The following is a 24,136-nucleotide window of genomic DNA, read 5'->3' on the forward strand; positions in this document are numbered from 1 at the left end:
GTGCTTTTATACTCCCCGCTGGCCCTGCCTCTTCGATTTCAAGCTGCCAGGAGTAGCCTGCCAGCCTCCGGGTCTCATACTCCCCTTCGCCGGCCTCTTACTTTGCGTCTTGACCGGCTCCCCCTCCCCCTCCCCCTCTCTCTCCGCCTTCCTCTTCTTTTCATTCGCAGCCTTGTTGTCCGTCGGCGCCGCCACGTGCTCAATCTCCCCATCCACCTCCTCGGGCGTGTTTCTCAGCCAGAGGATAACATCGTACTTCTTCGAGCTGCCCTCATAACCGATCGCCTTGGCCTTGTTCACCAGATCGATGCCGTCACCCAACCACCACTTCTTCTCCCTCTCACTCTTCAGGACGTCCCAGGCCGCGAGCCAGTCCGAGATGGCAGCCACCGACTTGGACGGCAGCTTCCCGTGGCTATCCTTCAGCAGCTGGTACGAGCGCTGCATCGCGAGCTCCACCAGCGCCGTGGCCGGCCACTTCCTGTAGCCGGCGGCGGCCTGCGCGATCTTCTGCTGCAGCTCCGGATCCGAGGTCCGGAGGATCGCTTCCGGGTGCGAGATGGCCCCCGTGGGCCGCACCACGGGGCTCTGGTCCACGGGCGGGGCGTCGTCGTCGACGCGGGCAGGCCTCGACGGCGCCACGTACTGCCTGATGCCGTGGTTGTCGCACAGCCACTTGATGATCCGCACGCGGCCGCTCTTCCACCGCGGGGCGCCGCGCGCCGCGTGGCCCTGGGTGCGGTAGTACTCGCGGGCGTACTGGAACAGCTCTTCGAAACTCATGGCCCACCAGGCGGCTTCTTGCTTCGCCATCGAGGTCGGCGGCGGGGGAGGGACGTCGGCAGCGGCGGCGGCGGCGGCAGCGGGTTCGTCATCTTCGCTGGAGGTGTCCGAGGAGGGGCTCGAGCTCTCTGCTGCTACGGCGGATTGGTCGGCATCTTCTGGTTCTGGTTGTGATCGGGTGGTTGGGAGGCTGGGGAGAGGTCGTCGTCGGCTGTTTGGTGTTGCTCGGCGGTTGGCCTGTGCCCCTCCTTCGTCCCTGGAGACACCCGGCATGGTCGCGGATTCCCAGCTGTGCTGTTTACTATATATGTCGTCCTCGTGGGCACTGGGCGTTGTCTTTATCTCCTCGAGGACACAAGACTTGTTTATTTCTGGGTTTTTTTTTTTTATAAAAAAATGCAGAGATGGTGTACAGGGCTGTCAACACTGAGCAAGATTCGAATTAAGGTAAAGGCGAGTTATGAACCCTTCTTGCCCCGCGATAACCACCTGTATGGGGTAGGGCCGCTTAGTCATGTCATGCTGTAAGTCTCAGACAAACCGTTTTTCAACGGCCAGAGATAGTAGTACCGGTATCGTAGTATCGTAGTAATAGTAGTATCGATTTCCGTCTAGCGGCAAGCGCTCCTCGCCTGAAGGACCTTTCAAAGAGAGAGAGTGCGGAGACGTGCAAGGCAAAGGGCGTACATACAATCCAGCAAGTCGATTACCCGGTACTATTCTCTCTTCTCTTATTTATTTAAATCGCCCCAATCGCTATCATCCTCTACTACCTTCGAAAGAGTTGGTGCTCGGAACGAATGACCACGACTAGGTAAGTAGTGCGTCTCCTTTACGACTAAGATAGATAGATACGAAAAAAGAAAAAAAGCTCGGAGTATACGCGATCAAAGTCCACAACTTCGATACTCATATTTTCACTTCTCGACTCCAAAGTCCAAGAAAGCTCGTCAAAGCTCTCCTTTCAAGGCCAAGTCCGTCCGATAGAAGGCCAAGTCCGATAGATAAGTAGGATGTAAGTACCTAGACTGACTGACCAAATTAAGCGCCCCTCCTCCCCCAAATTTTTTTTTTTTTTCGGTTAAGCCTTGAGTGTATACCGGTATATACACACAATCCGAAAAAAAAAAAACCCTTGAAAACACCCCTCTCCTCTGGAGTCTGGACGAGCTCTTTTTCTTTCCAAGCTCCACTTTTCCCATCTTATCGTTAATCGTTATCATTAATCGTTATCGAAAGAAGGAGATAAAGTACCGGTACCGGTAAAACGAACGTCCCTCCCTCTCTGATTCACGCTTGCGGATCTAAGCCTTTAGCTACTACTACCAGTACAGTACGCACTTTCATCCGTCCATCTTTCTTCTCCGCGGCGTCGTACCGCTAGAATGTATACACAGCGAGGTATACCTCGATAGTTGTCATTTCCGACACGGGAAAGGGAAACCGAGAGCGAAAGAGGGGGGCGGATTCGTGTGACGCAGGTTGATTGCCGCTAGCCGTTCTCGTTCTCGGATAATGAGCGAGTAACGAGAAACGAGTAAGATGGGAAAAGATGGAAGAGGTGTTGAGGGGAGGAAGGAGATGGTGCGGTGTGTAAGATGGAGAGAGAGAGAGTGATTCGGGTTTGCGGATGCGGAAGCGTGAGGTTGAGGCGCGAAAGGGCATGGGAATGGATATCATGTAATCATTGATTTGGATAATGCTGCTCATAAATTCTGTAGCTAGTTGGTGATCGCCATTCCGTATAATTCAACGGCATTCTTTGCATGCCCATATCAATATATATAAAAATAGAAAAAAAAAATTAATTTGTATAATAATTTGATCGTCGAGATATTCCACTCTCTATACATATCCTGCGCGCCCCCTGTCTTCCCCTATGTACTACGTTTAGCTGAGCTGATTACCTCTCCAACTCACTCAATCCGCCTAGAGAGATAGAGATCACCCTCGCAGCGTGAACCTTCGTTCGCAAAGACCAGCTTTTCCCAGACATCTGGTTTTCACGTACGTGCATGACAGAGCTTCGTTAGCTAGTATGCAGCAGAGCCTCTCTCGCTAGAGGTAAGCTGCACTCAGTTAGGGAACCTCCAAGCTAGATCTCGGAATTCCACGTACAATTTTCTCGGAGCGGGTGTGCTCTGGATCGAGAGGAGGGCAGGGGAGGCCAGGGCTCCTGTGAACGAACGGTATTAGGGTGGGTGATTGAGTTTTGGAAGTGTTTCTTTTTTTTTCTTTTTCTTTTGGTGGCTTGTTATGGATGGGATGTTGTCTGGACTACTGCTGATCGCGGGGGACGATGGAGTTATGGTTTTTTTTTTTCCAACGGGGTTTTCGGTCGGGTCATGGGGGGCTTTGAAGAGGTTGGGTTGGTTGGCTTGTGTGCGTGTGTGCGCGTGTGTGCTTCCCTGATGAGAAATAAGTTATGGTCGGCTTTTGGGTCAGGATGCTTGATGGCGAAGCGGTATGTCCGATGGATGAGGGAGGTCGCAGGTGTGAAAGCTCGACCTGCTTTTAGGGATATTCCTTGATATATATAGATATATATCTCTCTATCATGAGTCTAGAAGAAAGTCACGTAATGAAGACTGAGCAGCATTGTGTATTTACGGTCAACTTCCCTTCCAGGGAAGTACTGATGCGAGGTCATGACCCGTCAGCTTTGTGGAATTGGCTCTTCATCGGGTAGGCTTAAGAGAGATATGAGTATAGTTGTTCCATCTGCTTAGGAACCTTTTCAAGGGCCCAAACATCAAATATATATGAGTCAAATCGTTCAGTGGCACTTGCGTGATTATTTTTACTTCAGAGTTGAAGCACGAGGCTCAGATGGGTATGCAGGCATATTGTTATTTGAATCAGAATGAAATATGGAGCTAGAATAAGGAAATATATACAGTGACTGAATATGACTTGAGGCCGAAGAACCACTGCGTCTGAAAAGGGAAGTGGAAAAGGGGGAGATGGTCCAACTCGGCTCGCGGTCAATCTTCGGATCGGACTTCAGGGCTGGAGGAAACGATATCGGATGCAACTCGAAGCATGCCCGTGAAGTTGAAGTGACTGGTGATACTTCCTCAACCTCGTATATATTGGAATCCAGTCTACGCAAGGGTAACTTGAGGCGTTGAATGGGCTTTCTACAACTCAATTAAGCCCGAATCCCCTCGAAGGCTGAGATATTGTCAAGTGTCGTCCAATGTACCACCTACCTACCTCACCAGATATATAGTAGCTTCCGTCAGCTTCCTCCGCACCACACGTCCACACCTCGCACCCCCCGAAAACAAGATGGCTGGACCATCCATCCAATTCTATATTCCTGCCCAGGAAGCGGCCATCGAGAGATTTCCGCCAATCCTGTATCCCCATCTCCCCATCAGCAACCCACTCTACAATCGCATCCTGGCACCCCACAACACTCCACCCCGCCGCTGCCTCTTCGCAGCCACATTCCCACCTTCCCCCCCCCCCCCGAGCTCATACCAGAGACCTACACGATCCTCTTCGCCGACCGCTCTCGCCACCTCGAATCTCAAATATGGCTCTTCAACCCGCTAGTCACCCTCCACCCCCCCAGCAGCCCATCGATCGCTCCTCGCCCAACACATAGAAGCCACCGTCCTCATCTTGAAAGACGTCCCGATCCCAGAAGCGCCAGGCCAGCCCTTCTCACCCGTCCTCAGATTCGCCTGTCCGCACGAGACGATCGGCACCATCCTCCTCGCGGAGCCGGGGGGTACCGCTCGCGAGGAGGCCGTCCCTCGAGCCACGACGACGACGTGGAACCAGTGGCGCGGGCCGACAGCCACGAGCGCGGCTGCGAGAGGCGCCCGGGAAGGCGCTCTTCTGCTCTCTGCCCGGCGGATATACGACGGCGCGGGTCCCCGAGGATCAGCTCGGTATCGTCGTCTCGCCGTCGTCTCTTCTGTCCCGCGCCAAGCAGCGACGTGGAAGCTCCAGCCGAGCATCGGCGTGCGAGATGGGGAGGGCCGGATGGTGGCCTGGGGGTTGGTGGGTGTTGGTGGAGGTCTCGCCGCGCTGTACGTGCTGCCGGCCTACAGGGAGAGGGGGTTGGCGAGGGGTGTTGCGGAAGAGCTGGTGGGCCGCTTGGGGAGGGGGGAGTTCGCGGACTTGGGTTTCGATGGGGGGAGCGGGTGGGTGCATTCGGATGTTTGTGATGGGAACGAGGGAAGTGAGGGCGTTATGAGAGCACTGGGTGGGACGGTGCGATGTAGAAGCCAGTACATCTGGGTTGACAGTACAAAGCTCTAGCGTTAAAGACACGGAATTTGGTGGGTGCTTCTCCTTCGTTTACATCTCAATCCAAGTCCAAATCCAATTTTCATTCCAATCCATAGCCCCCCCCCCCCAAAATCTCACATCATTGTTATCTCGTTCCCTCTCCTTTCTTTTCCTGCTTCCAGATCCCAGATCCCAGCCTCGTCCATCTGTCTTCTTGACTCCCCCTTTCCATCGCCGGCGATTTCGGATATCCCAGTACAGACAAGTCTCTGGAGTACGAGTAAAGAAGCCTACCACGCTCGCAGACGCAGACGCAGCGAAGCAGAGCAGAGCATCCCAGCCGCACACCAAATCATCAATGATACCTACCTACCCAGATGCCTCTTCCCACCAACGAGACACAGACCGGATATGCAGCCTCCCTCTCTGCAAAGCGATCGGTCTCGTGCGTCAGTCAGCCTTTCGCTTCCCCTTGGTGGGGGGGGGGGGGGAGGCAGCTGGTGCCAAAAGTACCTTGCGCCGCCGGATGGTCTCGTCTTCAAGCTGCTGCTAAGGTACTTCCGCGGCTGGCGTGGTTCGCTGCGAGGTCCCCTGTCGAGACGTATGTCTCTTCCCGAAAGCTTTTGCTTGCCTATGCACATCTCCCCCTGAGCGTCTGTCTGCCTCCGGTAACATGACTTGCGGCTCTGTCGCTTCCGCTTATCAGCCATACATCCCACCATTTGTTGACCCAATAGTTGAAGCGCTCATCGGCGAGGTGGGGTAGGTAGGTTGGAACTTGTAGGAAGGGAAGGTTCTTCACTCGTTTGGATCTCAAGGGAAGCTCGTCCATTGTCCGCTGAAGCTCGTCTATTGTTTGCTCAGTACCGTCTGCTTTCTGTATGCATTCCATATGAACGTAATCCCGACGCGGAGGCCCCCCGCAATAATGGTAACTAACCCACTCCAAGGCAACCGCACCGGAAGGGACGGCGCGAAGAGAACCATTTTCTCCCCGAGGCCGAGGCGGACCACCTCGACCAACCCGAGCAGAGCCTGAGGCTTGACGGAATGGGGCCACCCGACGCCAGTCAACTGCGCCGCCAACTCCTCTCCGTGCTCCTTGCGGGCCGCCCATTCCGGATCTTCTGACGAGGGTCCGCAGCCGTCGTCTCGGTCGGAGACACGCCGCCATCCAGCGTCCGTAGTAGCAGCTGCGAGCTACCCGTAGTAGGCTACTACGGGGACTGCGGGGCCGTCACGGTCCGCAAACCTACCTCCTTGGACCCAGTCGAGTGGAGTCTCCAGGTTGGAGGACCGACCAGCAGCAAACGTCCGGGCCGGGGCGCAAGACGGCTCTCCGGACCGGGTTGCGAGGACGGAGGCGCCGGCAGCGGATGAGACGTCCGGACGTTCCGACCGCGGGGTTGGCCACGATGATTCATTCGATACGTCGCCACCGACGCAGCGGGCGTAGCCGCGGTATACCTGCTCCGGCGGGAACGAAGGAGGCTCGAGCTGGGCGGCTTGCCCGTCCACTCGTCCCACGAGAGACAGCGGTCGGCCCTCCACGGGCGAATCCCAGGCCACTGCGCGATGGGACGACCGAGACATCTGCAAGAAGGGAGGGCCCGTGGGGATAGCTTGCCCGCTCCCACGCCTCCTTCTCCGTCCCTGCCCGTGTGCTGGGTACTGACATCCCAGATGGCTGGGGTGTATAGCATCGTCGAGGTGCCGAGCTCGTTGACGATCTCGTCGTTGAGCCGAAGAAAGCTCTCAGTGGCTGGCATCTGCCAGGGTGCGTCTGTTGATGCTGAGAGAGCAACGCTCAAAAAAAAAAAAAAAAAGGGTCGATAATAGTCTCGTGTCGTACCTGGAACCGCCGAAAGTGCCATCAGCATTATCCGAATCGCATGCCTGTCGGGTTTCCTTTCCTTTCTCTCGTGGCTTGTCTATCAATCTTGCCAGATGTAGCGGCTTTTTTTTTTTTTTTTTTTTTTTTTTTTTTTTTTTTCGCTTTCGAAAACAGCCAGCCGTGGGGACGTTGCTGGTCTCCAGACTTGGCATGGAAGGCTTCCTTTCTGTGTGTATATCGTTCAGACTTATCCGCTTCCTACTCCGTGGAAATCTCCAGCGGGCGATACTGTAGTTGCTGAGTTGCCCCCGAGGGATCGATCGAAATCCTCCTGCTCCGTCCGACTACTCATGGATCTTTGCGGGCTGCGAATAGCGAGTGGGTGAGCTTGCGTGTCATGATTACAATTCGTCTACTAACTTGGGAGGCAATACATACATACTCACGGCGGGCGAGATTCTGGACGAGGGTATTCCGCTTACTTGTGCGCCGTCCGTCGCTATAGAGGGTCGCAAAGCAGAAGGCCATTTACTCCTGCCGTTGCTCTGTGTTAGTAGCCGTTAGGAGTCGATGATCGGTTAATCTTACGCAGCGCCGCCGCCGTTGACTAGACGTTGCGCTCCAGTGGGATTTCACATCAGCCGACGCCGATGAAAAGAAGAAAGAACGACATATGAGATGGTAGATCGGTGATGTTAAGCGACTTTGGCGAGACCTGGGAGAGCTCCCAGGAAGGTATCAATCAATCACTTAATCATCCTTTTCCTCCCCTTTAGACTCGTGTGGTTTCTACGGAGATGGCAGTCCATCGGTCAGCTCAACGGCAGCTACCGTAGCTGCTGATTACTTACGCGCTACGAAGCATTATATTTAAATTAAAAAAAAAAAAGAAAAAAAAAGAAAAAAAGAAAAAAAAAGGCGATTGATTGGCAAGACAAGCAAGCAAGCAAGTTGCTTGCTTCCTTTCCGATCGAACTTCAACCCCTCACGAACACGATTCGATTTCTTGGCCCACTCTTCGATTCGCAGATTCGGCGGATTACGATACTACATTACACGTAGGTAGAGATGGGAATACCGTCGTCCATCTACCCTCGCACCTGAGAAGATAGCCCGCTCTTGCTAGCACAGCCGGCCGCCTTCACCATCGCCCGCACGAGACCTCTCCCCTCTCCCCTCTCCCCTTCACCTCTCCGCCGCCCTCTCGCGCAAAGAGATCCGATTCCGCAGCCGGATTTTTAAAATTAAAGGCCCGAACACAACCACTAGACCAGTCGCAGACACCCTGAAGATTCTTTCTCCTCCAACCTTAATCAGCCACCTGCTACAGTCCCGGTACGTAAAGCGAGATGGGTCAGTAAGTACTACCGGTACTACTACGTACTAAGACGCGACAACAGCGCGGCGCACGAACGTCCAGGCCTGTTTGTTCTCTTCCCTTTCCCTTTCCCTTCCCCATCCCCATCCCCCCCTCCCCTCCCCTCCACCCCCCACCATCCAGGCTCGTGCACCTGAAACGGGGATTGAATTTCGTGACCTACGTACAAGAAAATTACAGGGAAATTCACTTTTTTTTTTTTTTTTTTTTTTTTTTTTTTTTTTGGCTGCTATCCGAAATCGCGTTGACCTTCACGACCTAGTAGTACTCCCTACCCGTATCCGTAAAAAGTGAAAATCTGGCTTTTCATGTCACTGCGCAAGTACTACGGTACTACTAGGTACCGGTAGCCTTGCTTACTTCCCCTTCTGTCCGTGCTAGCCGATTCTTTAAACTCGTGCTAGTACCGGTAGTGAACGAGATCTTGTTACACGGAGTCTACCGTATCTACTACGTAAATAGTAGTAAAATGGTGGTTGCCATGAAGCGAGGTGCCGTGGTTCCTCCCCTCCCCTCCCCCCCACCTTTTCTTGGTGTGGGGGGAGGAGGGGGGAGGGGAGGAGGGGGAAAGGGGTCTTAGCAAACAAACACTCTTTACCACCCAACCCAACCCAACCCAACCCAACCAGTAGGGTCCTCCGCATATGTAAACAGAAAGCACCATAAGAGAGAGAGAGAGAGAGAGAGAGAGAGAGAAAAAAAGGAAGAAAAAAAAATAAGGGTCTTCTCTTATCTCCACGCTAAACTCCATCTCATTACCCCCTCTTCCCTCTTCAAAATAAAAAAAAATATATATAAAAAAAAATATATATATATAATGTAATGTCCCAACCTGAGAAAATAGGATGCGCAAGGGGGTTACGTACTCCGTACTCCGTGAGTAATGACAATCACAGCAAGAGTGGGAGGGCGAACGCAGCTCGGTGCTCGGTGGGACGGAGGTTTTGAGAACGGCTCTCTCTCTCTCTCTCCCTCTACTCCGTACGTAGAGATTGATCGATAGGGAGAGGACAGGACAGGACGGCCCTTGGGCTTTGCTTTGCTTTGCTTTGCTTTGCTTTGCTTTGCCTTGCCCACCCAGCGGTTTTCTTTCTCGGTTTCTACATAGCCAGCTAGCTTATCACCTGCTTTTCCTTCCTCCCCCCCGCCTCCCTCCCTCCCCTCCTCCCTCCCCTCCTCCCACCCTCCCGCTAAAAGTGAAAAAAGGCGCAAAACCATCACCACCCCCCAACAAAGCCAACCAAAGCTCTTCCTCCATCGACTTCACCCACTCGATTCGAGAAGGAGGAGACAGCCGTCGTCGGTTTCTCCTCGGTTAGGAAATCTAGACTCTTGATCTGAAGAAGAAGAGAAAAGAAAGGAAAAGAAAGGAAAAGAAAAGGATGAGTTGAAGACCCCTTTCTCTCATCTTATCTTATCCCATCCCACCCCACCTATCCTCGACGCTAGGGGCCAAGGGGGGAAAAAAAATTGCATTTTTTTTAAAAAAAAAAATTAAAAATTATTATAGATTGCCAACCCGGAAAGGAAATATGTGCATGTTATTTTTAAAAACGAGACCGCATTTAAGAATCTTGGTCAAAAAATGAATTTATTTATTTTATTTATTTTATTTATTTTATTTATTTTATTTATTTTATTTATTTTATTTATTATTATTTATTTTATTTATTATTATTTATTATTATTTATTATTATTTATTATTATTTATTATTATTTATTATTATTTATTATTATTTATTATTATTTATTTTATTTATTATTATTTATTATTATTTATTATTATTTATTATTATTTATTATTATTTATTATTATTTATTATTATTTATTATTATTTATTATTATTTATTATTATTTATTATTATTTATTATTATTTATTATTATTTATTATTATTTATTATTATTTATTTTATTTATTTTATTTATTTTATTTATTTTATTTATTTTATTTATTTTATTTATTTTATTTATTTTATTTATTTTATTTATTTTATTTATTTATTTATTTACTTACTTATTTATCTTATTTTATTTTATTTTTTATCTTTCGCATGGACTCCTTCTGACCACTTTCCTCACTCCGTAGAACCGAATCCGACCGTCACCGAAAGAGCTAGAGCTCGCAGACAAAGAAACCAGAGTCAGCCGCGTCAAAAACCAGCCAACTACCTACTTAATCCTTTTCGATAATGATAATGTCAACCGGGGTTTTCTTTTTCTTTTTCTTTTCGCATCGGATTTACACATCCATATCCAAATCTACATCTACATCCGAATTCAAATCTACATCTCCACCTCCATCTCCATCCAAATCCACATCTCCATCTTTATTTAATTGTAATTATTTAATTATAGCATTTTTTTAGTACTTTTCTTAATATTTTTTATAGTTTTTTTTATAGTTTTTTTTATAGTTTTTTTTTTAATTGTTTTTTTCCATTTTTTTTTTCCTTCATTTTTTCCAACTTTTTTTTTTTTTTCATCTTTTTATCTTTAAAACCCAAGAACCCAAGAACCCACAAATCCACAAATCCACAAACCAACAGTTACAGCCTAACTCTAAAAAAAAAGAAGAAAAAAAAGTCAACTTAACCCCTTCGTTTCCTTCTCCTTCTCCTTCTTCTTCTCCTTCTTCTACTACTAACCTCAAACACTAGTCGGCTTGCTTTAAAAAAGAAAAAGAATAAAAGTTTTTTTTCTTTTTTTAAAAAAAAAGATTAATCATTTGTTCTTCAATTCCAATTTTCCAATTTTCCAATTTTCCAATTTTCCAATTTTCCAATTTTCCAATTTTCCAATTTTCCAATTTTCCAATTTTCCAATTTTCCAATTTTCCAATTTTCCAATTTTCCAATTTTCCAATTTTCCAATTTTCCAATTTTCCAATTCAATTCCCCATTCCCCATCCCTTTCTCCCTCTTAAAAACCAACCCCCCCCCCCCCCCCCCCCCCCCAAAAAAAATATAGGGAATCCCCCCCCCCCCCCCCCCCCCACCTCTCCCCTCCCCGAAAGTTAATCGTCGCATTTTGCTTATTCGACACACTTAAAAATAAAAATAAATCCCCATCTCCATCTCCATCTCAATCCCCATCTCAATCTCAATCTCCATCTCCATCTCCATCTGAAAAAAAAAAAAAAAAAAAAAAAAAGAGCTGTTCAACTTATTTACTTACCAACCAACCTAGTAAACCACACCCCCTTTCCCCTCCTCCTCCTCCTATCCCCATCCTACCCCATCCCCATCCCCATTCCCATCCCCATCCCTATCCCCATCCTACGACGCCAGCGGCTAAGACGACACACACACCAAAAAAAAAAAAAAAAAAAAAAAAAAAAAAAAAAAAAAAATTAAGGGAGGAACGATCCTCATTTTTTTCTCTTTTTATTTTCCCCACAGAGGCCGAGGCCGAATGACGGAGGTTCCTCCTCTACTTACGAGACTACTACACTACTACACTACTACACTACTACACTACAACACTATACCAAGTAAGTAAAACCCAAAAACCAGTATCGATTATCAACCAGACAAGGTTCTTCTGTCGTCGATTCGAGAAAAAGAGAGATGAGCCGTGCTAGGTATGCTAGGAGAGGGTCGTCGAAGGGGTTTTATTTTATTTTATTTAATTTGCTTAATTTGAAATCTCGATCGAGATCTAGATCTTGATCTTGATCGTGGAAGGGAAAAAGGTTAACTTACACACAAAAGGTTAAATCGCTTCTCCTATCCAATCCTGCGATGCCGGCGGCGGCTAGGAGAAAAACCGCGGAAGAAACCTTTTTTTTTCTTCTCATCCCTTAATTTTATTTTTAGGAGCCGGTGAAGCATCAGGAGAGTGGGAAAAAAAGCAAAAGCCAAGAGCGCCTCGAGACCGAGCTATCGATTCTTAGGGAAGGGAGAGTGAAGCTCCGTACGTATGAACTGATTTTGGGTTCGGATTTTGAGTTCGTGCATCGTGAAAGAAAGCGTGTTGTTGAAGCATGGAACGGTGGGGGTTCAGTGTACTTGTGTACCCCTCCCCCCTTGGTCTTCTTACTCACGCTCCGTCCGGTCTGCCCTTGCTCTGGCCCTTCCTTACCCTTGCCCCTGCCCCTGCCCCTGCCCCTGAGCCTGCCCCTGAGCCTGAGCCTGCCCCTGGGCCTGTCGTAAAGACTTGAAACACGTGGAAAGGCATAGCTTCTCCCTTTCTTCTGCAGCCGCACTACTACGTACAATCCGTACTTTTGACCCCTCATCTCGCAACTTTAACCACAACGAGGATAACGTCGGGTGGGCGCTTCATCTGATGATCCGGATGACTCGTACGGAGTACTAGTACTTGTAGTCTTGTACCGGTCCTGTACGGAGTAGTTGTGTACAACTAGTTTTGGAGCCGAGTTCGGAGCCGAACCCTGGGAACTTACTTACGTCTCTGACATTCAGTCGGGACTAGATGTTGTACCAGAATGGCCTGGCAGTGCCGGAGCCAGACATCTACTATTCGGTTGTTGTACGTAGTAGTTGTAGATAAGCTTGTTGCCAGGTGTGTATCATGGTGCTTAATCTCCGCCCATCGCCAGCGGCGCCAGTGGCGTTCAGATAGATTAAAAGCCCCAAGGGACCGGCTCACACACGTTCTCTCCGGAGCAGCACTCGTGCTTCGAGCCGCCCTCCACGTAAGCAGATGCCCCGAGATCTCGAAAGCAAAGCGCATCAGGAGGAGCCGCCGGCACCGACATACATCTATCCGTAGTACGTTCAGTGATAGATACAGAGGGTCGACCGATACAGAGTCTTGCTGCTGGTGTTACTGCCCAATGAGTTGAATGGGGTATCGTTCAACCCGTGTGCTCTGTATGCAGAGCAGTTGACCCCTCCAGGTTCGGGTCCTTCCCCTAGTTGTAGAAGGGTCCCAATCCCGTAATGCCGAAGCGACTGGCGACGTGGCTCTTGAGGGCGCTGATCGACGCAGGTGGGCCAGCCCGGAACATGGAGTCGGGCAAGGATACACCCAATAGCGAGAGCATTGGCTGTCCGTACTGTACTGTACTAGTAGTACTTGTACTTGCACGGAATTATCACGACAGCGAAAGTGCTCCGCGGATGAACAGGCCTCCGTTCGACCGTTGCGTGGTACAAAAACCGCAGAGTAGGACTTCCCTCGCTTGGCCTTCTCATCCGCGCTTGGACAAAAGTCATGTGGTGACTACCGAAGCAATAAGTTGGACGGAACGGAAAGGAACGGAAAGGCAAGGACCGAGATGGTGATAAGAAGCCGTTGCGATTTCGAAAGACGGGGCCGCAAGACATTCGGAGCGGGGAACAGATCTCCTCGCCCGCCACAGCTTCTTCTGTACCTAATTGGACTTGGGAGGCCGCAGTTGGCTCGGAGAAGCGCCGTACACAGTATCACACCTGTGAAATGCCGGTAAATCTCTGGGGGGAGGTCCATCACCTCACGGATGCGAGAGAGCAAGCATGGTGCCTGAGTGAGGATGCCGCCGCTGTCATGGAGGTACGTAGAAGTAGTCCCACAAGATTTCCGTCCGATAAGCGGCCACGTAGAGATGCTGCTGGTGGGACGTCGGCGTGGCGAGCGGGCAGGCAGGCTACCAAGACCAAAGTTGAGGATGTTATACCGTATGTATTTGTTTCCCTCGCTCCAGGTTTAGCCGATCCATGGCTTGCTTGCCCGCGTACCACCACCCCCCCCCCCCCCCCCCCCCCCCCCGCCGTCCTCCCGGAAGAAATACAGCAGCGGTCCGAGTTTCAAGAGGTTCCGGTGCCTGTGTGTTCCTGCATTGCCTGCACATCTCGCTCCGCCGTGTCGTCGCGCAGCCAGCGGCCAGCAAACACCTGCAATACGGCGCTCCGTAGTGGTAGCACAGCGGATCTGACCTGTGCATCCTTGCTCCAAGTGGTCTCCCGCATCGGAGGGGATCTTGGTCTTCAGGATAGTCCCTGCTGCGACTGCCGGAATTCAGGAGCAAAATCTGCTGTGTGAATGCATCTCCTCGATCCTGCTCAGCTCAGCTCAGCTCAGCTCAGCTGACCCCGATGTCAACAGCCAACCTTCTCTCGAGTCCTCCAGGGCCACCGCCTCGTCTCAAGGGGCTCTCAGCCCTACCGTATACGTCGATCTCGAGGTATATCGGGACACTAGACGGGAGCAACTTGTACCTGACTTGGGACGACATGGTGGGACGAAGACCGTTCTCTCGATATAGGCAAATTATTTAGAGTTTTGAAATCTTGAGGATACCTTTAGATAGGTATGTCAAGGACGCCAAGGCTAATGCATAATCTTGTGCACAAAGGGGCGGGGGCGGGGGGGCGGACCCTTGCGGGGCCAGATAAGCGACCAGTATTACTACGTATTTTGTATGGCGGGGCTATCTTAAGTAGCAGGATCACAGCAAAAGCGTGATGTCGAAGAGCGTCGACTTGAATGATCAATGAGAAACAAAAGATGAAGATATATTATCACAATCGCTTTTCTGCCTCGATTGCTTTTATATCCAAGTCCATAGGTCGCTTCCTCTCCAAATGCTATACGCGAAGCCCCTCTTCTTGCGTCTCCTGATCTCTATTGGCTATTGCTTGCGTATCATTTTTTTTCCAAGAGCATCTTGATCGGTCAATTGCGATTTAGCTAAGTGATGGTGTCATAGAATCTGATTAGGATTAGCGCCGTCCTCGTTATTATTGCAAAGATCAAGGTACTTAAGCTCGTTAGGCTCGTCTTATGTCCCCATTGGAGATTCAGCTTGCGAAGCTTCTAATGGTAAAGTTTGTATTGCTCTTAAAATCTCCTTAACATCGAAGCTGTCACCATCAAGATCACGCTAGTACGACCCTTCGAAAGAGATATCAAATAAGGGGGGAGGTTCAAACTCTTGTCGGCGAGAGGCGTCATCGCGTGCTTGAGAGCGCTTATTAGAGAGGGTGGCCATTTTAAGGTTTGCGAAAAGCGAGCATATAAAGGTGAGAATAGCTTCCATGATCACGGCGATGATAGGGTTGGGCCACTGGGCTACACGGGGCTGCAGTGCAAATGGGACTTGCTAACAAATACCTAGGGGCGCTAATCGCTAGTACAGCCCTGCCCTATCCTTTCATATTTCTATGCATGAGCCTTGGCGTCCTGGAGATATCCAAAGTCGTTATTTATGTTGGAGCGGCGCAGAGAAGATGAGCTCCGGTTGGAATTCTCCGCTTGACGCCGGTGCTGTCGTCGAGATCCGGCATCTGATCCTGCGAAAGGGGGAGGGAGGGGTATCCAGAGTCAGTCCACTCCGTCAGCCTTGCATATTTTGATTAAGACGAGGCTTAATTGAGGGTTCCGTGCGTCAGACTCGAGGACAGAGAGTGCACCCTACTTACCAGAGCAGTACAAGATGAGGCCATGGCAACGGATGTCACCTCACGAGGCGAACCGGATAGGATGCCTCTGGTCGCGAGCGGCGATTCGATGGTCATCATGGCCAGTCTCAGCCGAGTCGAGCCGAGTCGAGCCGAGTCGAGCCGAGCCTGAGTCGAGTCGAGTCACCTCCGCAGCTCAAGGCCGCTGGCTAGGTAGTTACGTAGTAGTTTACCGCGTCGTACCGTAGACTGACAGTGCACCGCAGCAGCAGCAGGAAGCCGGAAAGGGGCCCCGGGGCAGTAGACCGGGCCTGTTGGAAGCGTTGTGCAACCCAGATCTGCCGTAGATTGACCGGCCGTCCATCCGTTCGTTCTCACCTGGCCGAGTCGAGTCTCGCTGGCTCGATTCATGACGGAAGCGGGGATGGGATTGTTGATGGATGGATGGTATTGCAGTTGTGGTCGGGACCGGTAGTGTCCCTAGTAACTGTGTGGTCAATGGTCATGCGAGGATGGAGACAAGCATCCGGGCTTTTCTTATCTCCCTGTCGTGGCTATTGCTGGGCGGTTTTTGCAGCAGCGATGATGAATGCCGCGTTAATGCGTAGAATTTGGATGACCGGCTGTCCTGGTACTTGCGAGCACAGGATCGTGTAGTATCGTACAGTACAGTGTAGCACGACTGACTTCACTGTTGTTTCGAGGACTCAACTCCACCCCGTTATGAAGGGATGGATGTTTCGTTCCCTCTGACCCAGTCGGACGAGGTTGCGAGCGAGCGAGCGAGCGAGCGAGCCACCAGAAACGGTGCGGGGCGAGGCGGGGCGGGGCGGGGCGGGTGGTAGGTAGTAGTACGTAGTACGTAGTAGTACAGTAGTACTAGGTACTAGCACCTGCACCTTGCACCTTGCACCTCCTGCATCTAGTAGTGAAAGGTTGATTTCCTTCCAGAAGAAGCCAGCGAGGTGTCCAAGTGTCCAAGTGTCCAGGTGTCCGGAGTAGTACCGGTACTTAGTGCCAACGGTTGCAACGTCTACTTAAGTACTTAGCAGCGGCTAGCGTGCGTGCCCGAGTCTAAATCTATTTCCATCTCGATTTCTACGGTGTGTCCTTTAGCTCCGCACGGTACTTAGTACTATATTTGTACATGTACATGCCCTAGTACTACGTACGTACCTAGTACCTAGTACCTAGTACTACTACAGAGAGAAGTTACTCCGTAGTGGTATGGAGTACCGGTAGCAGGTACCGTTAGTACAGTATTATATGACTAATCCTAGCTCCTTGCTTCGACTTGCTTTTTAAGCATGTTCCAGTCCTGCCTTGCCTGCTGCCTGCCTGCTCTGAAACAACAGCACTGCCGCCCGACCATTTCACACCACTTCCGACCGGAAAGCACCGAAAGGGTCAAGAAGGGACCATTCACCATCCACCCCCCATGCGGCCCATCTTGCGAGAACGGAGGCGCGCTTGCCTGGCTGGGACTTCCATCACATTTTCCCTAGATGATTATGGCCTCAACTCAGGAGGGGAGCCCCTCTAGGTCCTTCCCGTGTCGGTGTCGCTGATGATGGAGAGTTGAGAGGGCATTAATTATGCATTTTCGTCATCCATCCATCCATCCATCCATCCATTCATGCTATGACGGTCGCGACTCGGTAAAGTGTCCTTCCTGCCTGTACCCATACCTGTCTGTACCTGCACCTGCACCTGCACCTGCACCTGCACCTGCACCTGCACCTGCACCTGCACCTGCTCCTGCACCTGCTCCTGCACCTGTCCACTCCGGCCTGTGTCAGCCAAGTGAACCTCCCAAACCTTCAAAGGACCACCACCGTTCAGACTTGCTCCGCTCCGGTAGGGACATCGCGTTGTGTAACTGCGGTCTGATCGATCTGGAAGAGGTTCTCGAACTCTCAAAGAGCATCCGCCCGGGCGTTCCCCCTGCCTGCTCTCCTCGACCATCCCCACCACCACCACCACAAGTGACCCGCGTCACGTTCGACTCCGTCATGGTACTCGGTACGGAGCTTCAACTCCCCACCGAACAAGAACAAGACTAAAAACAACAACAACAACGACAACAACGACAACAACGACAGTCTCTCAAAAGTGCTGCTTGGCATTGATGCCCTCGGTCCTGACTCCTGACTCCTGACTCCTGACTCTTGCGCTCCTGACAAGGGCGAGGGTAACCTATCCCTATCCCTACTGGATCCCTATCCCTCCGTACGGTATGCGTGGACCCGCAGAAGAAGCACTTCCACTTCGCTTCGTAGACCCTGAGGGCCAATGAGTCGTTCCCATCGAAACGTCCCAAGCATGCTTACTTGCTTGATCTTTCTTCCCGGGTTACACGTACGGTATTGGAAGGAAGCCGTCCCTCCTCCTCGACCGGACCGAGTCCAGTATTCGGCTTTCCCTACCTACGCTTACCTACGGTCCCATACGGAGGAGGAGGAGGAGGAGGAGGCGGAGGAGGAGGGGGAGGAGGAGGAGGGGGAGGGGGACGAGGTGGAGGAGGTGCCCGATGGAGCGAGGTCGGTAGTTGTTGCTGCAAGATTCCTTTCTGTCCCGGTCCCCGCCTGGTCTGGCTGGTGGTGGCCTCGTCTGAGCATCGGACGACGAGGTAGCAAAAAGCGCATTTCCCCTGGTCACACTACTAGGTACTGACTCCCACTCCCTGCAAGGCCGGCGAAGGTACACTTCCGCGTGGCCAGGAAGAAGGGCTGGCCGCTACGGTCAGTACAAGTACAACTGCGACGAGTTGGTAGTAGTAGTACCGGTAGTAGTATTAGTCGTAATAGTAGTAATACCGGTAGTAGTGGTAGTAGTCGTAGTAGTAGTAATTGTAGTAGTACTAGTAGTAAGCGGACTTCAGCCGGGTCGCTCTCGCCTCGCCTCGCCTCGCCTATTCTCCGTCAGGATCCATTCGCCCTCAACTCGCTCCCGACTGCTACCACTGCCGCCAGTCATCACTTTCCCCCAATGCTTCCTTTCCCCCTCGGAATGTACACACACGGCCACGATGTGTCTCTCCGGGGCCGAGGTGCGAAATCATACTACGTACAAACGACAACACTCGACACTCGACACTCGACACTCGACACTCGACACCTCCCTGGTCGTCTGGAGTTTGAGATCTGAACTCTCACCTCAAGTCCCAGCCAGGGTAGGGTAGGGTAGGTCGCCGTGCAGTCGAGACCAGGCCCGGCCAGGCTCTGGTCCCTGGTCCCTGGCCCCTGGTCCCTGGTGCCTGGTCCCTGAACCCTAGTCCCCAGATACTACTACTAGGTACTAGTAGTACTACTACTACGTACTAGTATTAGGACTAGGACTAGTACTACTTACCACAACTGACTACTGTGCGACTACTACGACTAGTTGTAGTACTTTATTTTTTTCCCCCGGGTGTGGAACGCCCGCTTGACTTGGTAACCAGTCCTCCAATCATCTGCCTCCGCGGTACGGTGCTGCATCAGAATCTCGACGAGGGCTCATGGCATGGCCCCTCCTCGGGTCCTCCTCCGTCATTCAGTCAGTCAGTCAGTCAGTCAGTCAGTCAGTTAGTTAGTTAGTCAGTCAGTCAGTTAGTTAGTTAGTCAGTTAGTTAGTTAGTCAGTTAGTCAGTTCATTAGCTAGTCAGTCAGAGTCAGTCAGTCAGTCAGTCAGTCAGCCAGTCAGTCCCTTTGCTTTTATATAACTACAACTACCGGTACCGGTACAACTACATCTACCACGACATCTACCACGACATCTACCGCTACATCTCCCACTACAACTCCCTCCACCGCGGCCGTCCTACCTCCTGCCCCCTATTCGCGATACCCATCATTCGATCCGCGTCGATCGAACAAGCCAAAGCCGGCCAGAGTGGATCATCGGCTTCTTGGTCCCAGGAAGGAGATTTCACGATCCCCCCCCAACGCCGTCTTTGCCGTATCCGTCGCTGTCGCTCGAGGGCAGCCGGCAAGCCAATCTCCCGTCCATTCGGACGAGCCAGGGCCATCGCGACTCCAGCGGTTTGAAAGAGTCCATGTCATCCTTGCCCGGGAAAAACAACAAGCCCTTAGCGCGAGTATCCTGGACGGGCCTGCCTGGTCGGTGAACTCTGTCACCTGAACGTCTCGACCGTTTGGGCTTCTTGTACTTTCTGAAGCACGCCCAGAGTCCGCAAGCCCAAGTCAGTCGGATCCACCGTGAAGGGATCGTGGAGAGCCTTATCTACTCTGGGATCGCTCCACATTATTACCTCCGGACGAGCTACTACTTTCTCTCCATCCCATTTCCGAGCCTCTCGAGGATATCTTTCTTTCAGCGTGCTTCATCAACCACGCATCCACTCTCGACGAAGCCTTCGACAGGCCTTACATTCTTTCTGGTCAGTGATCAGCGACTCTTCTCTCGACCAACAACAGTCTTCACTCTCGTTCTACTTCTACTTTTACTTCTACTTCTACTTCTTCTTCTTCTTCTGCTTCTTCTGCCTCCTCCAGCCGCGAGATCACCAACCCACCTGCCGTTTTCCGACTTGATATACACGGAGCTATCTCAGCTACTTCACCACCACCACCACCACCACCACTACCATCACCAACCACCATCACCAACTACACTAGATAACAGTCCCCGCGTTGTAAAATCTGCAGCAGCCGCCCACGCACTTCTCAATGCTTGTCACACGCTCATTCGATTCAGGACGGAATACTTGGACTTCCAGCAAGCTTGAGGCCTTGTATCAGAACGTGGCGTCCCCACGCATGGCGAACTTTGACCAACTGCCTCCACAGCCAGACTGGCGAGAACAGTACTCGGGCTTCCCTAACCCTGGTGCAAATGGCCATCTCCAGCCGGCCTTCCAACAAGCGAGCGCCCCCAACACAGCGGGCCATGAGCCACATCAGCAATCCGCCGGTGAGAGACCAACGCTGGAGCGGAAGCACAGCAATGGGCCGAGAGAACATGACGCTCAACCACTCCCCACAACCGAGAGGCCCGACTCGGCACCCAGAGAATGTGGCCATCCCGACAACCTCCCCAGCGACGACTCCATTGTCTCCCCCGAATCTACATCCTTATCACTGGGATCGATTGGATCGAACTCGCTAAGCTCTGCATCAAGTGCACCCTCCCAGCAGCCGCCACGAGTCACTAATAGAAGCCCGGATGTGGAGGGAGACATCAAAGACGAAGACGATGATCTCGATGATGATGACGAGATGCTTGACGGGGAGGCGGACGATGGAACTTCCGCGCAGACTGCTGCTGAGCGTCGGGCTGAGCGAAGAAAGATGAAGAGGTTCCGGTGCGACCCCTCTCGCCCCCCTGTCCAGACGAACTGTTCTAACATGATGCCAGTCTCACTCACCAACAGACTCGATTCTTGATGAGCGAGTTCGCAAAACAGGCGCACCCGGACGCCGCGCATAGGGAACGGCTCTCCCGGGAAATACCCGGCTTGAGTCCCCGCCAGGTTCAGGTATGGTTTCAGAACCGGTATGCATCCTGCCCAGATTATGAGACGGGGCGAGAAACTGATATAAGAAAAAAACAGACGGGCCAAGATAAAGCGACTCACAGCGGATGACCGGGACCGCATGATGAAGATGAGGGCCGTGCCAGACGATTTCGATAATGTGCAAGCCTTACACTCCCCGTATGGAGCCGTACACGGAGTCGGAACACCAATGCAGTCCCCGATTGAGTATTCGCCAGGATATGGAGAGCACATGATCCGGCCAATGATGGTGGACACCATGCGGAGGAGTGAGGCTGATGAGCACATGTCGCCTACGGGGCTCAGCCCTGCCTTCAGCCATGTCGGATTCTCCGGGGGGATGGGAACGCCAGAAGGCCTGTCGCCGGTATCAATGAACTCGTCGGAGCGGTACTACTCCAGTCAGATGCCCAGCCCGATGAGCAGCGGCCCTCGGAGCTCGAACCCGTTCGATCGCCAGGGCAGCTATCAGCAACTCTCCCACCCACGGCAGCACGCCCGGCCCCTGCAGCCTCTGCAGCTCCGCGAAACGTTGACGAGGTCTCGATCGGATATGAACTCGCCGTTGAGGTCAAGCATGTCGTGGAAGGGCGAGACGCTCGACTACGACAGCTACCAAACAGGGCAGCCCAGTCCTGCCGTGAATGGCCGCCAGCAGTCTGCGTATCAGCCGGAGCAGATGGGGAACAGCGGCGTTCATGCGCACCAGTACGATGCGAACTCCTACTCAAGTTCGTCCCCAAACTCCGATTCCAGTTCCAAGAGCTCAAACACGTTTCGGTGCTGACAATGGAACAGATGCCAATGCGAACACGAGTCCCACTGCGGGTGCGAATGCGAATGCGAATGCGAATGCGAACGTCAACCACAGCCCGTCGACTCACTCTCACATGACATACCCTCCGTCGCACGGCGCTGGAGGCTCGTCGTCGATGCCGCCGCCACCGATGAGAGCGTCCTCGTCCGGCGCTTTCCCCGCTAGCCTGGATCTGCGAAATCAATTCCGCCCCGCGCCTCCGAACCCGAACTCTCCGCACGGCGTGACTCCGCGGACCAGCACCTTCGCCCACTCTTACCAAGCAAGCGGCTACGCAAGCGCGCTCATGCCTCCGTCCCAGGACTACTCCAACAACTCGTACAACTCCAACAGCCTGAGCCCCGGTCACGCGCGGGGAGACAGCCCGCATAGCCAGGACGAGCAGCAGCGGCAGCCATCCCAACCGCCGCCGCCACCTGGAGGCAGAGAAGCATCCTCGTACCTGAATCCCGTGAACTAGGAGGCGGAACAGCAGCGCAAGCAGAACTCCGAAGTCGCCCACCCCACCGGCTATTCGGGAGTCCTTGGATCAAAACGATTAAGCGAGGGACCAAAGACCCCCTCCCTTCCTCCTGACTCTCTGACCGGATCCTGATCGCGAGGACGGCGGTGGTGATACACGAGATGCATTCCGAGCGATCCACTCCATCATCACCACCATCATCGTCAAACAAAACCAAAAAGGGGGCGCGCTCCGAGATCAACTCTCCACTCCAAAGTAGATACCCACCCTGCCATTCCCTTCACCCCATCAATTCATGAAACGCAACCAAACCAACAAAATAGAATTCGTCCCACATATACTCTTTACACCACTTCCGCGTCGCGTCAAAATTGAGCGAGGGAGTTAAATTCGTACCCCCCGTCCCAACCGAATATCAATCATCCTCCACTATTCCATCTACCGGAGTGATACGGGTTGGCTTTTAATAACCGGTTTGTTCCCCGCTCTCCATCCTCCGCTGGGGGTAGAGCAAATGAGAGAGAGAGAGGAGAGAGGAGAGAGGAGAGAGGAGAGAGGAGAGAGGAGAGAGAGAGAGAGAGAGAGAGAGACAAGACAAGACTCGTCCTTGGCATACATACATCTGGCTGGCTGGGAATTTGAAATTTTGAGGGCGGCTTGGCTTGGCTCGTCTCGATGGAGACCTTGGGGAATCATTTACGGTGTAAATTTTTTTTTTTTTTTTTTTTCTTTTCATTGTTGGTGGCGCGTCTGCTGGTTGGTTGGATCGTTCGGTGTACGGGTACGGAAGAAGAATTGCTGCTGCTGCTGCTTGCTGCTGCTGCTGCCGCCGGCTCTGCTGCAATTATATATCTATTACCTATTTATTTTTTTTATCTATTTGCTGGTTGAATACATGCCGATTACATACATCTTTTTATTGTGTTTCTTTAGCATGTGTTGTTGTTGGGTTTCTAATTTTGTTCCCGTCTCCGTTTTTAGGTATCATTTATATTATGACTTTATATAGTAGCTATATATTGGATAATATTAGATTTATATATATATAAATATATATATATATATATATTGGATAGGTACCTACCGTATGTATATATGTATATATTTGCCCCCTCCCCCTCTCCCCCCCCCCCACACCCGCCTCGCACCTCTCGCTTGCAACGCCGTATATATATATATATGTGTGTGTATGTGTATGTGTATGTGTATACACGTAAAGTAGTAATTAATTAATTAATTACCTAACTAACTAACCAACTAACTAACTAACTAACTAATTACCTAACTAACTAACTAACTAACTAGCTAACCAACCAACTAACTAACTAACTAACTAACTAACCAAATAAAGTAAAGTAAAATAAAATAAAGTAAAATAAAATAAAGCTCCTCCAAAAGCAAACAAATAATCTCTTCAGCTCTCCTCTACCCAAGCCCTCTCTCTCTCTTTATCTTTATCTCTACCTCTACCCCTACCTCTATCTCTATCAAAAAAAAAAATATAAAAAAAAAGGGGGGGGGGGGTTAATTCGCTTATATCTAATTCGCTTATATCTAATCTAATCCAATCTAATCTATATTTAAGCTTTTATATATGTGTGTTCATTCATCCATTCAATATTTATTTTATTATTTGCTTGCTTACTAATCCAAGTCCTTCCAAAAAACGATTTAAAAATTCGAAGACGGCGGCTAATAGTCAGTGCACTGACGGTGTAACCTGCGGGCTCTCGGTCACAGTCAGGGCAAGCAAGCGTCCCAGGTCAAGCAAGT

General features: G+C 51.2%; 4 protein-coding genes across 4 annotated transcripts; 2 read left to right on the top strand and 2 right to left on the bottom strand.

The window, feature by feature from the left end:
• Nucleotides 1-6: 6 nt before the first annotated feature.
• Nucleotides 7-1,056, bottom strand: L3040_008566 (uncharacterized protein; the record flags this gene model as incomplete). Its single annotated transcript, XM_007291048.1, has 1 exon — nucleotides 7-1,056. One exon carries the CDS (start codon nucleotides 1,054-1,056, stop codon nucleotides 7-9), a length of 1,050 nt encoding a protein of 349 aa, XP_007291110.1.
• Nucleotides 1,057-4,324: 3,268 nt separating this feature from the next.
• On the top strand, nucleotides 4,325-5,058 carry L3040_008567 (uncharacterized protein; the record flags this gene model as incomplete). Its single annotated transcript, XM_066157114.1, has 2 exons — nucleotides 4,325-4,343; nucleotides 4,397-5,058. 2 exons carry the CDS (start codon nucleotides 4,325-4,327, stop codon nucleotides 5,056-5,058), a joined length of 681 nt encoding a protein of 226 aa, XP_066010381.1.
• Nucleotides 5,059-5,877: 819 nt separating this feature from the next.
• Nucleotides 5,878-6,797, bottom strand: L3040_008568 (uncharacterized protein; the record flags this gene model as incomplete). The annotated part of the gene is made up of 3 exons (XM_007297853.1): nucleotides 5,878-6,221; nucleotides 6,285-6,621; nucleotides 6,705-6,797. 3 exons carry the CDS (start codon nucleotides 6,795-6,797, stop codon nucleotides 5,878-5,880), a joined length of 774 nt encoding a protein of 257 aa, XP_007297915.1.
• Nucleotides 6,798-20,256: 13,459 nt separating this feature from the next.
• On the top strand, nucleotides 20,257-22,360 carry L3040_008569 (uncharacterized protein; the record flags this gene model as incomplete). The annotated part of the gene is made up of 4 exons (XM_007296112.1): nucleotides 20,257-20,891; nucleotides 20,945-21,082; nucleotides 21,141-21,814; nucleotides 21,882-22,360. The coding sequence occupies 4 exons, from the start codon at nucleotides 20,257-20,259 to the stop codon at nucleotides 22,358-22,360; spliced, it is 1,926 nt and encodes a 641-aa protein (XP_007296174.1).
• Nucleotides 22,361-24,136: the final 1,776 nt, after the last annotated feature.

The sequence above is a fragment of the Drepanopeziza brunnea genome (genome assembly GCF_022702325.1).
Source record: "Drepanopeziza brunnea f. sp. 'multigermtubi' strain 214-2 chromosome Unknown ctg16, whole genome shotgun sequence".
Classification (NCBI taxonomy): domain Eukaryota; kingdom Fungi; phylum Ascomycota; class Leotiomycetes; order Helotiales; family Drepanopezizaceae; genus Drepanopeziza; species Drepanopeziza brunnea.